Raw genomic sequence first — 13,327 nt, 5'->3', positions numbered from 1 at the left:
GGCAAGACTTGACAGAGAGGAGGCAACATGTAAGGTTTCCAGTCAGCAGCCTGCCTCTTTAAGGTCTTCTTTCTCCATGCAGGAAGATGGAGTCCAGGAAGGAACTTATTTAAGACCTCGTCTACCTCTTACCTTTAGCAGAGCAACTTGCTCCCTGTGAGCTCTCCATGGTGCTGTGATGCAGACATACTTTCCCCTTTTTTAATTGCCTAGTTTGTACCTTTGTTTACTGCTACATGTGGGTCTGGATGGAACACTCAGGTAAGTGTGTCAGGTTGTGAGCACCTGTGGTGGCTAGAGAACAAACAGGACAACTGTATAGGTGGAAGGTTTGTTCTTAGAGGGACCAGTACTAGCTGCCAAGAGTAATCTAAACCAATCCTGAACCTTATGCTTATCTTCCCCCTTGCCCCAGTAGCTTGAATGTGTTTCTTCCTGGGAACTTAGCTTCAACACCCAGCTTAGACTTGTTGGTGCTTTAGTGAGATACTGAGCACATTTGACTGTGTATGTGTTATGCGTGTATATAACAAAACACACACAATTGTTGTATAGGTTGCCATCTTGCCCTTAGCTCCACTGTTCCCAAGCTGCCATTTCATATTGATAGCCCATAAGACTCTGCCCCCCCCCACCAAAAAAATACAGCTAAAGTTTGTGCCTCCCTGGAACAGATCCCCTGTGAATATGGGGGGGGGGGCACACCTATACCACACCATGTGAGAAAAGACATAACCAAGATCCCTTGAACGATGAACAGACATCCATCTCTCCCCCTACAGCTTGATTTTATGATGATATAAAGTCTCCTCTTATCTAGAAGGAGGATCTTTCCTGGATGGGGGGGGAGAGGTAAGTGATGGTTAGAGCAACCACTTGGTCTCTGGCGTCCTCTGGGATCTTCATCTGGCATTGATTAAAAACTCAGTCAATTCCTCTGTTCCCAATTTGCATATTTGCTGCTTTGAAGCCAGCATGAATATGCATAAGTACTTGGGCTGGGGCTCGAGCCTCTTCAAATCGTTTCGAGAAATGCACAGATAAATAAAAATGACTGTGCCTCAGCTTGCATGCATCAAAACCATGCTCCTACAGCAACATCGGCAGGCGAGACGACGGGGGGGCCAAGTGAGATGATATTAAAATGCGCAAGGAAATGGCAACAATTATTTTTCTCATCACTACAGGGTGCTAAGCAATACAAACCGAGCAGACGTGTTCATTGTCTCCTCTTTGGGGAGCAGCTTTTTTCATTTACGTTTTATCTCCTTGCATATCAATCGCTAGAGGCTGCCCAATCTGCTTTCAATGCACACCCACCTATAAAAACTAATTCTGTTTTGTTTTGCTTATTTTTTTTTCTGCACTAAGAAGCATTTGCTGTAGTGATGAATGAATGTCTTAAGTGCAGGAGCTTGTTGTGATAAACTGCCGCATGTACACACTCCACCAAAACGACAACAAAATGAATCATCCTTAAATGTCTTCATTTGTGCATTTTCTTAACCTGCCTTTTATTTCTACTTTGAAACTTACTATTCTTCACTTAGAGATCATAGCTCAGTTCATCCCAAATGCTTGAAGTGTATCGCTAAACATGCTTACTCGGAAGCAAGTTGCACTGTGGTCATTAGGACTTACTCTGAGATAACTTCAGACTTTTGCAGTCCAGCGACCCTTGGAATTGGTATCTGATGACGATGATACAAAAACAGTTAATCTGGGTAAAATTCACACACTGGGGCCAAACGTTCCCAGATTGTTCATTCAGCTGCCTTGGCCATCCCAGCTTTAATTCATGGCTTGCCTGACCTTACCACTGAATGCCACAGGAGGCAGCGTGTCAACCTTTGGAGGCTCCTTGAGACCCCAAAAGCATCCTGCTCTTCAGAGGCAGGAGCACCACCAGCTCCTTTTCTGGGTCTGCCAAAGCCAGGTGAGTCCAGACCAGGACATTAACAAATTTTCCTTTCTTCCCTCCCCCCCCCCCCATGATCCTCATTTGGGTCATGACCCCTGGTTTGAGAACTACTGGCCTAGACAGTCACGTAGACCTCCAGGCACGTTTCTCAGTGTGCTCCTGCAGAGCTGAACGCTTCTTTTCAGCTCAGATGTTTCAGAGGCAGGTTCCAAGTGGTCCTACTGATTAAATTGCTGCTTCTGTTGTAGGATACATGCTGGCACTCTGCTTCCTGCTATTCCAGAAATGCCTCAAGAGCACTGAAGGGCCTGATTGTGGAAGCAGTAGCATAGCTAAGGAATCTGGCACCCAGGGGCACAAAAATTTTTAACATCCCCACCCATGCGATGTCTAAGAGGCCTTCAAAAGGCACTTCCAGCTTTGGGTGAAAAGTGCCTTTCAGAAGCCTCTAAGACATCTCCTCAAGGCATGGTACCCAGGGAAATGTACTTCCCTTGCCCCCCCTTAGCTACACCACTGTGTGGCAGCAACCTAATAATGGGTTAATTTCAGAAAATGAAACCACTCTGGCTTTTATGCATGAGTTTCTCCATTTTTTGCTCAAGAACCAAAGAGTTGGGGGGTGTTTTACACAGGTGTAAAAGCAATGCAACTGGCAAGAGTCAACTGTTTCGATTTACATACTCGTACATTCCGACTTCCAGACAAACTTCTGGAGTGAAACCAGGTCTCAGATCTCAGGTGCAGTCTCTGGAATTTCCTAACGAGGCAGGATTGACTCTGGAATGGTGGTGAGATGCCAGTAGCCTGGGTTGACAGCACTAGTCTAATTCAGTAAAAGGTGGGTTCAGATGTTGCTATGATTGGCCAAACATTACAGCCCTAGTTACAACTTTTAAAGTATATATTTACTGCATTCTTAAGCCCAACTTCCAAGGTTCTTAGGAATGGAATATTTCACTGTCCCCAGGTCCTTTAACGGGGGAAAAAAGGTGTTTTCACTGCTATGATTAAATCTTCTGATTTAGATGGGAAGGACTAGGGCTAAGACACACAGAATTAGTAACTGCATGTTGATAAGAAAGGGCTGTCAGTTCATGTTCCCATCACTTCACTGCTCTCTCTTTTGGTTATATAAAAAGGACTCCCAAAGTGATGTGAACACCCCAGGGTGAAAATGGCAACATACCAAAGTCTGGCAAGATTAGCAGCATAAAACGTTGTGATTCATGTGGCTGTATTGGAGTTGTTGTTTTAATTATTTGAAACCCAAACAGGTGAGTGATTACATGTTTGAATGCTCCCTCGGACAGAATAATCCTTGCACACAGAAAACGAGCATCTCAGGGCAACGTTTCAACCCAGCCATCTCTCTGGAAAGATGTTTTCCCAGGGTGGGCCTGGGGATGAGGCAACATTCAAATACACAACTTTGCTGGTAGTGGTAGGACTCCAATAACATTACCATATACTAACTATATAGAAGCAAGTGACCCTGGCTCACACATAACCTCCATGCGGGGGGGGGGGGGGGGACATGTTCACCTGTCTGAAAAAGCATTCGGGCCTGCCAGCATTCCATAGCCATGAACCATTTTGTATTGCTCAGAAGCTGATGGACCTGGACCTCAATGGTAACTTGTTTATGGTTAGAAATCAAGCCCATTGTGGGCGGAGTGGTGGACCTGTTGGCTCCACCAACAAGAAGCTCCAACAAGAAGCACCAACAAGCCGGATCCCAAAGGATCTCCTCTATGGAGAACTCGTGCAAGGAAAGCACCCTACAGGTAGACCACAGCTGCGATACAAGGACATCTGCAAGAGGGATCTGAAGGCCTTAGGAGTGGACCTCAACAAGTGGGAAACCCTGGCCTCTGAGCGGCCTGCTTGGAGGCAGGCTGTGCAGCATGGCCTTTCCCAGTTTGAAGAGACACTTGGCCAACAGACTGAGGCCAAGAGGCAAAGAAGGAAGGCCCATAGCCAGGGAGACAGACCAGGGACAGACTGCACTTGCTCCCAGTGTGGAAGGGATTGTCACTCCCGAATTGGCCTTTTCAGCCACACTAGACGCTGTTCCAGAACCACCTTTCAGAGCGCAATACCATAGTCTTTCGAGACTGAAGGTTGCCAACATGTGGGCTGAGGGAGGTTGCCAATGGCCTCAGTCAACCTGATGGATGGGCCCAACACTGGGATACCGAGTAACAAGCTCTCTCTCTAAGAAGTGTGACAACTCTTTTTTTTTTTAATTAAAATGAAAGTTTATTTCAGTAATTCAAATTAGTCTCATTGCGGCTTGGGGTGGAAAGTGGGGCTGAGGTTACCGCGTACAGCGAAGCTCCGCCTCCCCAAGACAGAGGCGGTCCAGAGAGAGAGAGAGAGAGAGGAATGAGCGGCATTTGCCTTCACTCATGCAACCGAATGTTGACTAGGACTACAAACCGACAGCAAAAGGAAAGACATTTGCTCCTGTTTAATCCTGGTTAATGCTATACATCTTTTTAAATACACAATTCAAAGTTTACATTATGTCATGCAGTCCCTGTGATGGAATGACACACTGGCCTTGTCTTCTTCCTGTTGGCTTGAAGGTGCTCGGCGGATGGAGCTTAGGTAGGACAGAGAACTGGAAGGGGAAAGAAGAAAGGGACTTCAGGACACTGATGGTCAGCTAAGTAATAGTTGCATAAGAAGAGTATTGCTGGATCAAGTCAAAGGGGTGCCCATCTGGTCCAGCATCCTGTCTCCGAAAAGTCAGAGGCCCACATCAATTCCCTCTGGAATGCCCCAAGCAGGAAAAACTGCCATACCTGAGGTTCTCAGATTTAAGGAGCCCTGAAGGGGAAGGCAGTGACACGATTCCCAGGATCACGCTGCCGCTGGGGCTGACTGGGGGGACGTCACTTTTCCTTACGCAGTGCCGGCCTCTGGGGGTGCAAGGCCTCTGCAGGGCTCCCCAAGCCTCTGTTTCAGTAAAATAAGCCGACAGAAACCACTTCCAGTTTTTGATTGCAAAACCAAAAGTATTTCCAATCGCTTATTTTACTCAGAGGTTTGGGGTGCCCTGTGGAGGGCTTAGCAAGGCTCCCGCACTCCCTGCAGACTGGCACTACATAAGGTAAGGTGAACCCCTTCAGGATCAATGCAATCGTGCGAATCGAGTCGCTCCTTTGGCCCCTCCCAACAACTTACCCCAGTTCCTAAACCCTCGAAGAGTTTGGTAACTGCTGGTCTCTACCATCCTTGTTCTCCTACAGCTTGTGTTTTTAAATTATATTTTTATTGTTTAAAGCGGTGGTTCCCAAACTGCGGTCATGGTGCTCTCCTGGGCGCTGCCATCTTGGATTGCACAATATCTCATATGAAACAAAATCATGGAAGAAGAGGCTTCCAGGGCAATCCCATGGTGCCCCTGTCGTTCACCCTGTGGGTGTACAGTTTGGGAACCACTGGTTTAAAGGACAGATAAGACCATTATTGTTCTGGTTAGAATTTTAGTCAATGCCAACCATCTGCTCCTCAGCATCCATCCAAAGATTTCTTGGGTGGAATGGCTGTATCTTCAAACTAGTGGCCGATACTTTCCCGTTTTTGGCACAGGAGTTCAAGGAAGGCATGACCTCCACTTTGCAAGGCTCACTGGCACCCTACTAGATGCCACTGTTATGACCAACACAAAACTTTGACCATATATGATTTCTGTCAGGCATGTTGATTTTGCCATACAAAGAATTTTATACAAAACAGATGTACTTGATTGTTGAACTGCATCAGTGGACGCTCCTATGAAACAGAAAAGCAGCATGGAAATATTTTAAATACTGACCTTTTAAAATGTAGTCTGTTAGCAATGTAGGAACTTTTTCATTGTCTTCCTTCATTGCAAAAAGAACTGTGGAAAGAAAAGGGGTGGGAAAAGAAACGGTTAGTGTATCATTCTCAAGAGTTGCCTTCTCTCTTATGATCTGCGCATGCATTGAGGTTGTCAACTGAGGTTCTGTGCCAGCTGCAGCTGAGGTTAGGAGGATGACTAAGGGTCAGGGTTTGCCCTTGCTATAGGAGGTTACATGCAGAAAGGAAAGAGCATAAATGAATCCAGTTAGATCAGCATAAACCAGTTCTCCCTGGTGCCAGAGGGCTTTCCCACTTGTGGTGATCATTGGGGGGGAGGGGAGGATCCTGCTGCTGTTCTCTCCTTCCCGCCCCAGATCTGCCCCTATAGACTAAACTCTGCCAACACCTCAAGGACAAAGCCAGACATAAGAACAGCCCCACTGGATCAGGCCATAGGCCCATCTAGTCCAGCTTCCTGTATCTCACAGCCGCCCACCAAATGCCCCAGGGAGCACACCAGATAACAAGGGACCTGCAAGGCTTCCTGGGAATTGTAGTTAAGAACATAAGAACAGCCCCACTGGATCAGGCCATAGGCCCATCTAGTCCAGCTTCCTGTATCTCACAGCAGCCCACCAAATGCCCCAGGGAGCACACCAGATAACAAGAGACATCATCCTTGTGCCCTCCCTTGCATCTAGCACTCTGACATAGCCCATTTCTAAAATCAGGAGGTTGCACATACACATCATGGCTTGTAACCCGTAATGGATTTTTCCTCCAGAAACGTGTCCAATCCCCTTTTAAAGGCATCCAGGCCATACGCCATCACCACATCCTGTGGCAAGGAGTTCCACAGACCAACCAAGAAATATTTTCTTTCGTCTGTTCTAACTCTCCCAACACTCAATTTTAGTGGATGTCCCCTGGTTCTGGTGTTATGTGAGAGTGTAAAGAGCATCTCTCTATCCACTCTGTCCATCCCTTGCATAATTTTGTATGTCTCAGACACAGACTGGAAAAGCCTCCTTCCCAGTTACATAGAGAATATATATTTATTTTTCACATTTCTATACTGCCCTTCCTCCAAAGAGCTCAGGGTGGTATACATGGGTCCTTCCCTCCTTTTGTCCTCACGACAACCCTGTGAGATAGAATGGGATCTAAATCAACATCATGATTGTTGGGGTTGTGAGCTGCCCGGGTGGTCCCTGGTGGGGTGGGGGGTGGAGAGCAAGCTAAAGAGAAATAAAACAGTGCAGACCATGATAACTGGAGATATAGACCTAACCAGAAACTATTACTTCTAGCTGCTCAAGGCACAGGTGCCCTGAGCCACACTGAATTTGGCAATCCTATTCCTGGGGATTTGGTCCTGGTCAGTTTCCTCCCTCCCAGGACACATGAACAACCCTTAAAGAACAAGACTTGTGGGGTGGAAAATCTGGGCAGGACGTGGGAAAGGAAAGCCCACGAGCCTGACATGAGTCACATTATTTCATGCTCGGTTAGGAGGAACTTGGATACCAACGATTCAAGGGCCTGCATTTGGTGGGGTTGGCTGGTCTTTGAATGTTATTCAAGGACATTTCTTCCAGCTCAATAAATGATCTCAATCTAAATATATCTTAAGTTTGCAACACAGTCTGAGGCAGCTTTGCACACCAGTTAATTAGGCACAAAATAAAGTACAAAAACAAGCCCACAAATTTATCTCCTGTAACCTCTTTCGCCAGGGCTTTGCCTCGAGACAGAAACTCACTTGCAGGAAACTCTCTGTGTGCACAAAAAAAGCCATTCATAGCAATCTGGTCCTTCCAAGAGAACTAAGCCAGCATTTGTTCCAGTTGGTTCAAAACACTGTTGCTATGGAGACCCGAACGGGAGACGGAGGATTCTCCCAGAATGCACAAGCGCCTGTCACAACATCTCAACCTTTGAAATTTCTGTTCTGCAAATTGTTCAGTCAGAGTTAGGGGCTAAATCTTTGCAGCCGACAAACACTGAATGTTTATGAAATTCACTTTGAAGCAGCAAAGTAGATGCGGGTTTTTCAGGGCAGGCGCTTGTTCTTGTTGCAAAGTGCCAGCAAAACAAAAAATGGAGGCATGGCAATTTGATAACACAAGATGCAAAGAAGTTGGATTGCCCACAATTCCGACTTGAGAAAACCGCCCTCCATTTTTGCCCACATTAGAGCCCTCTTCACACATCATAATGAATGCACACAGAAGGGGCAAGCAGTTCTCATGCACACCATCCTTGCACATACATTCAACGTCCAAAAAAACGTGTGCACCTCAAAGTGTACAGTATGATCTGGAACCCCCAGAAAAGGCAGGGACTCTGATTGTACACAGTTCTTTCACCTCCAAGGCACGTTGAATGTGTTTGTAGGGATGAAGGTGAGGACCATAAGCTGAAAGGATGTGACTTGACAGCTTCCCCGGACTAATTTGTTCCCCATTGGCCCAATGATATATGTTAAATTTTGCTCTGTTTGGATTTACGTTTCAATACGTAATGTTAAAATTAATGTTTTAATGCCTTGTCTGATGCTTTTACCTGTTGTGATACTTTGTTCTTTATTATAAAGCTTTGTAAACCACCTTGGGCATTTGCTTTGGCATGGCTAAAGTTCGATATAAATTGATGAAAGAAATAAAGAGTCGGCAATGTGATGCAGCTGCAAAAAAGGGCTAGCGCAATGCTGGTTGGCATTATTAGAGACAAACAAGAAGCAATAGTTTCATGCCTTTCTGCGCTACTCGGACCTCACTTACTGTTTGTAAGCATCTGTAAGTCGTCCACCGAAGGAGGTGTCCCTTTCTTCTCGTATGGAATAACTGTGTTCAAATACTGGAAAGGAATGAAAGATAGCTGCAGTCATTACTGTCCCCATTCCTCTGGAAATGAGCAGAAATAAGATTTGGGGAGGGTCCCGGCCTGCCTCTGCCCTCCTCCTCCAGAGTCAAAAGAATGGAATGGAAGACAAAAAAAGAAGAGAGCTAGCATGCTGAAGACTTGGTCAAATGTTTTTGGTAGCCTCAAGTAAAGAATAGGAATGACAGAGATTTCGGTATAACTAGCTGAGGCCACAAACATGTCATGGACTTCCTCAGTAGCAAGAATTTTACACAGCTGTGAATCCCAGTGGGGCTGTCCAGCCTGGGTGGAATGATATGTTATGAGGGAAACACAAGAACCCCCAATCCTACGGCCTTATAATACTGATGGACAGTCACCTGTTACCCTGCACATGCCCAATCTTGTCTGATCTTGGAAGCTAAGCAGGGTCAGGCCTGGTTAGTACTTGGATGGGAGACCGCGTGGGAATACTGGGTGCTGTAGGCTTATACCATAGTCTTTCGAGACTGAAGGTTGCAAAAAACCATAATACTGATGTAAAAGTGGAGGGAGGTTGGGGGGAGTTGCAGGGAAGGATCAACAGATGGAGCTGCTCTTTTCAACCACTGTGTTGCGAAAGGTCTGCAGGTGCGCTGTGGGAATTTGGAGCACAGAGGCTGAAATTCACTGAAAATCTCTTCTGGGTTCTGCAGCTTTGTTTTTAGGGCAACGGGCTGTTGTAACAAATTGCCTGTCCTCCTTCCTCCGCCGGCTCCATAACATTACTCCAGAGAGTTGCCCTAGAAACAGAGCCACAGAACCTGGAAGAGTACTCCCAGACGCCCAAAGTGACATCACAAGAGACAAAGGCCATAGAAAAGATCATGAGAAGAAAAAAACACTGAAAATCACTGAGATGGATTGGTCCCCCATAACTTTTTTTTTGCCAGGGCTTTGCCTTGAAACACAAACTCACAAAATTCTCTGTGTGCACAGAACAGCCATTCTTAACAATCTGGTCTTCCCAGGAGAGGTCACTGATCCTCTCACCCTCAGTTAATTCTTCCCCTATACACTAGTGTCCCCTGTAAATTCCCCAACTCTGCAATCATTTTTCCCCAGTCAGGCTCTAAGACCAAAAACAGCAGGAGGGGAGGGAAATCACCAGGGTTGGGACAGGTTAAAAGGGAAGGGTTCCGGCCCTTCGGTCTTCCTTGTCCAATGCCCTTGCTCCTATATTCACATTAACCATTGGGCACATGTACAGGTTAATGCACTTGCCAGCATGAATAGGTAATTCAGAGGATATTCACCTGCTTATCAGTTGCTGAGTTTCCAAATGTCTGCCGGATACCAGTTTGCAGGATATTGGAGATTCCCTCCATGCTGAACCGCTTTACAGAAGAGAAGACAAACCACGTTAGAGCTAGATTGTCAATCATTGGTTCCTACTGTAGGGTTGCTAATTATGTGTAGTCCTGGAGCCATGCAATATTGCGTCCATTGTCTAACTGCACGTAACAATGCGATATTGCACCCATTAGGTGTCATACCAGAGCCTGATTACTGCTCCCACCCGATGCACCGTGGATAATATATGCCAGCTCTTTTGCCTATTGAGTTGACTAACCTCAGTTCTGCTTCTCATCCTCATAGTTTTGCTATCTTAGACACACATAGGAAATTGCAGGGAAGTGATCTAGATCAAGATTCTAACAGGAGGGATGGGAGTTCACCCCTTTCCCCCTGCATCCCTGGTCCTTACGAAAATCCCTTCCCAGAATTGCCATTGACAATACATGTCTCATCTGGAAACAAATTGACACCAGCTAACCGGCTAAGGGCGCAATCCTAACCAACTTTCCAGCATATGGGTAAGGGCAGTGCAACTCCAAGGTAAGGGAACAAACATTTCCTTACCTTGAGGAGGCCTCCGTGACTGCCCCCCAACTGCAGGGTGCAGCACATGCCACACTAGCACAGCTACGCCAGTGCTGGAAACTTAGTTAGGATTCTGCCCTAAGAGGCATGTGGTGAGTTCTAATATTGAGCAGGAGGAGGGCAAATGTCCAACTTCATCCCAGCCAGTGTGTGGGTCTACCTTATGTTTCTTTTTCAACAGTGATCCCCATCTTCTCAGTCCTTTGGCTAAGAAAACTTTGAGAATTTATTTTTCCTTTTTTGCTGAAAAGGTGTACATCACCATTTTTAATTAAATATTTTTATTTGAAAAAAATAAAAATTTTTATTTTGATTAATTCTTATATTTATTGATCAACTTAATAATTGCTGGGATGGTGTCATGGTTTGGAACTTGGAGTTAGACCTGGAAGATCCAGGTTCAAAGCCCCACTCAGCCATGAAGCTGCCTGGCTGACCTTGGGCCAGAGTCACCCTCTCTGAACCTCACCTACTTCACAGAGTCCTCGTGAGGAGAGAAGGAGGGGAGAAACCATGTACACCACCCTGAGCTCCTTGGAGGAAGGGCAGTATAAGAATACAGCAACTGTTACCCTGCAGATGCCTGATCTCGTCTGATCTTGGAAGATAAGCAGGGTCAGGCCTTGTTAGTACTTGGATGGGAGACCGCCTGGGAATACTGGGTGCTGTAGGCTTATACCATGATCTCGGAAGCTAAGCAGGGTAAGGCCTGGTTAGTCCTTGGATGGGAGACTACCTGGGAATACCTGGTGCTGTAGGCTTATACCATGATCTCGGAAGCTAAGCAGGGTCAGGCCTGGTTAGTACTTGGATGGGAGACCGCCTGGGAATACTGGGTGCTGTAGGCTTATACCATAGTCTTTCGCGACTGAAGGTTGCCAACCAGTATAAGAATGTGGAAAAATAAATAACCAGAAATCCAAATTCACTTTGGAATTGTATGCAGCAGTCACTCCTCCCCACTTACCACAGTTGTCTCTCAACAAGAATGCAACGCGACACTGCACTGAGCAAACACACAGCTGATCTGAGCCATCTGGAAAGAATGTTATGTCTCCCCTCCCAACTTTTTAGACTACTTTACAGAATGTGGGAATCTCTCGCCCACCTTAAGAGGCATTTGGGTTGCCCTTTCTATCCGGCTGCTTTGTAGGCTCAGCCCTTTCTCTTTCCTCCTCCTCTTCATCAGTTCTCTGTGCTCTTTCTGCTTGTTCTGGACCTCAATGAGCACTGTGATGAAGGAGTTCTTCACCTCCTTCTCAAACTCCAGCTCATCTCGACGAGCCAACTGTTGCACAAGCTCTTCGGAATAGTCCCGGATAGCGACTTCTACTCTATCCAGTAGTTCTGAAAGCTCCGAGACCGACATACGCCCCAAGCCTTTGGAGAATGAGAAGAGACGAACATTCATGTGAACTGGGCAATACTGTAACAATTACCAAGATAATAGACAGTGATGAGTGTTGTGTGGATGAGCAAGATAATATACATGAAGCTCTCAGAAAGCGTGATTCAGAAAGCATTGAGTGCAAAGTATTATAAATGCTAAGATTTCTTTTTCTTTTTTTAAGAACTGTCACTTGGTTAAAGAAAGCTGATTATGTGTTTTAGTCAATTAATTGATGAAGTGATTAAACGTACATACATTTGCATTTGAGGAAAAAATGCTTTAAAGAAAAGGCATATTTTAATTTTTAGATGATATATGTGTTTCAGCAGGCATCTTTTAAAAAAGAGGCATTCCCTCTTCTCTCACACATGAGGGAATGCCTCTTCCAAGAGGATGCTTGTCATTTTCAGTTTCTATATTTTTTTATCTTTTAAAGAAAGAGTTCAAATGATCTTTAAAAAATAAAAATAAAAATTTAATCTGCTGCCTGATCAATCAAGACCACTTTTTTTAATCCCTCAAACACAATTTAATCAAGTATTTAAAGCTACAAGCCTATGGATGGAGATGTTTGAAAAATAGTGTACTTACCCTGAAGTAAGTCAGTTGTGTTCAATAAGATTTAGGCTGCAACCTATCTTACTCACCGGAAACAAACACCTCTACCTAAGGAATTGTAAGGTATGTCCTTAAGGTGCATTGAACACAGAGACGCTTACTTCCAAATAAACAAGCGTAGGATTGGGCTGTAAACCGGTTAAGCATTAATTATGCTATACTTTATGTTCTAGGATTTTCTGGAGTCAAGCCTCAGAAGTGTGGCATTTCAAAGCCAATTTTGCTCCAATTAGAATTAAAATGAACACTAGGTTCAGACTATGTGATTTTCATTAGATAACAGCAACAGTCTCATCCTGGCTCTTTGGAGCAATGCTAAATCATAAGTCCCATTTTAGCCCAGTGATTCCCCCAAAGCATGTGTAGCAAATGCATGCTGTAACAGATGTCACGTCGCAATTAGAGCAAAGCAATTAGTGGGCAGACTCTACTGAACCTGACAATAGAGCTGGGTAAGCAGGTGAAAGGCAGAACAGGTAGTAGGGAGACCCCAGCTAAGTAGGGAGACCCCCAATAAGTAGGGAGACCCCAGCTTGGTTTTTTTAAAATCTGGAACCACCACACTTTGTTTACACATTTTCAGATTTCTTCCAGTTGACACTATGGTCAAATTGTTCCAGTCCAGTGTTCTTTGTGCAGTTGTCCCACGGTTTTTCTGTTGTTTTGCAACCACGCACAATTGTGACACCAGTCTGTCCAGTATGTGGGCACGGTAAAGCACAAATGGAGGTATGTTTAGCCTCCTGAACCTTTCAATTAAACGCTTCCAAACTGGA

At 45.3% G+C, this 13,327-nt stretch overlaps 1 protein-coding gene and 1 pseudogene across 4 annotated transcripts in view; one reads left to right on the top strand and one right to left on the bottom strand.

Moving 5' to 3' along the window:
• Positions 1–4,210: 4,210 nt before the first annotated feature.
• FEZ1 (fasciculation and elongation protein zeta 1) overlaps positions 4,211–13,327 on the bottom strand; it is a 50,267-nt gene continuing 41,150 nt past the window's right edge. For all 4 annotated transcript variants that reach the window (XM_066639536.1, XM_066639537.1, XM_066639538.1 and 1 more), the window contains 5 exons: positions 11,652–11,923; positions 9,916–9,996; positions 8,539–8,614; positions 5,748–5,813; positions 4,211–4,547 (listed from right to left, as the gene is read on the bottom strand). In XM_066639536.1, coding sequence (XP_066495633.1) covers positions 4,531–4,547; positions 5,748–5,813; positions 8,539–8,614; positions 9,916–9,996; positions 11,652–11,923 — 512 coding nt within the window. In that variant the 3' untranslated portion in view covers positions 4,211–4,530. The remainder of the gene's footprint in view (positions 4,548–5,747; positions 5,814–8,538; positions 8,615–9,915; positions 9,997–11,651; positions 11,924–13,327) is intronic.
• On the top strand, positions 11,098–11,217 carry LOC136662838 (5S ribosomal RNA; annotated as a pseudogene).

Source organism: Tiliqua scincoides, chromosome 11, assembly GCF_035046505.1.
Source record: "Tiliqua scincoides isolate rTilSci1 chromosome 11, rTilSci1.hap2, whole genome shotgun sequence".
Lineage (NCBI taxonomy): Eukaryota > Metazoa > Chordata > Lepidosauria > Squamata > Scincidae > Tiliqua > Tiliqua scincoides.
The sequence above is the reverse complement of the archived record's forward strand: the minus strand, read 5'-3'. Positions and strand labels throughout refer to the sequence as shown.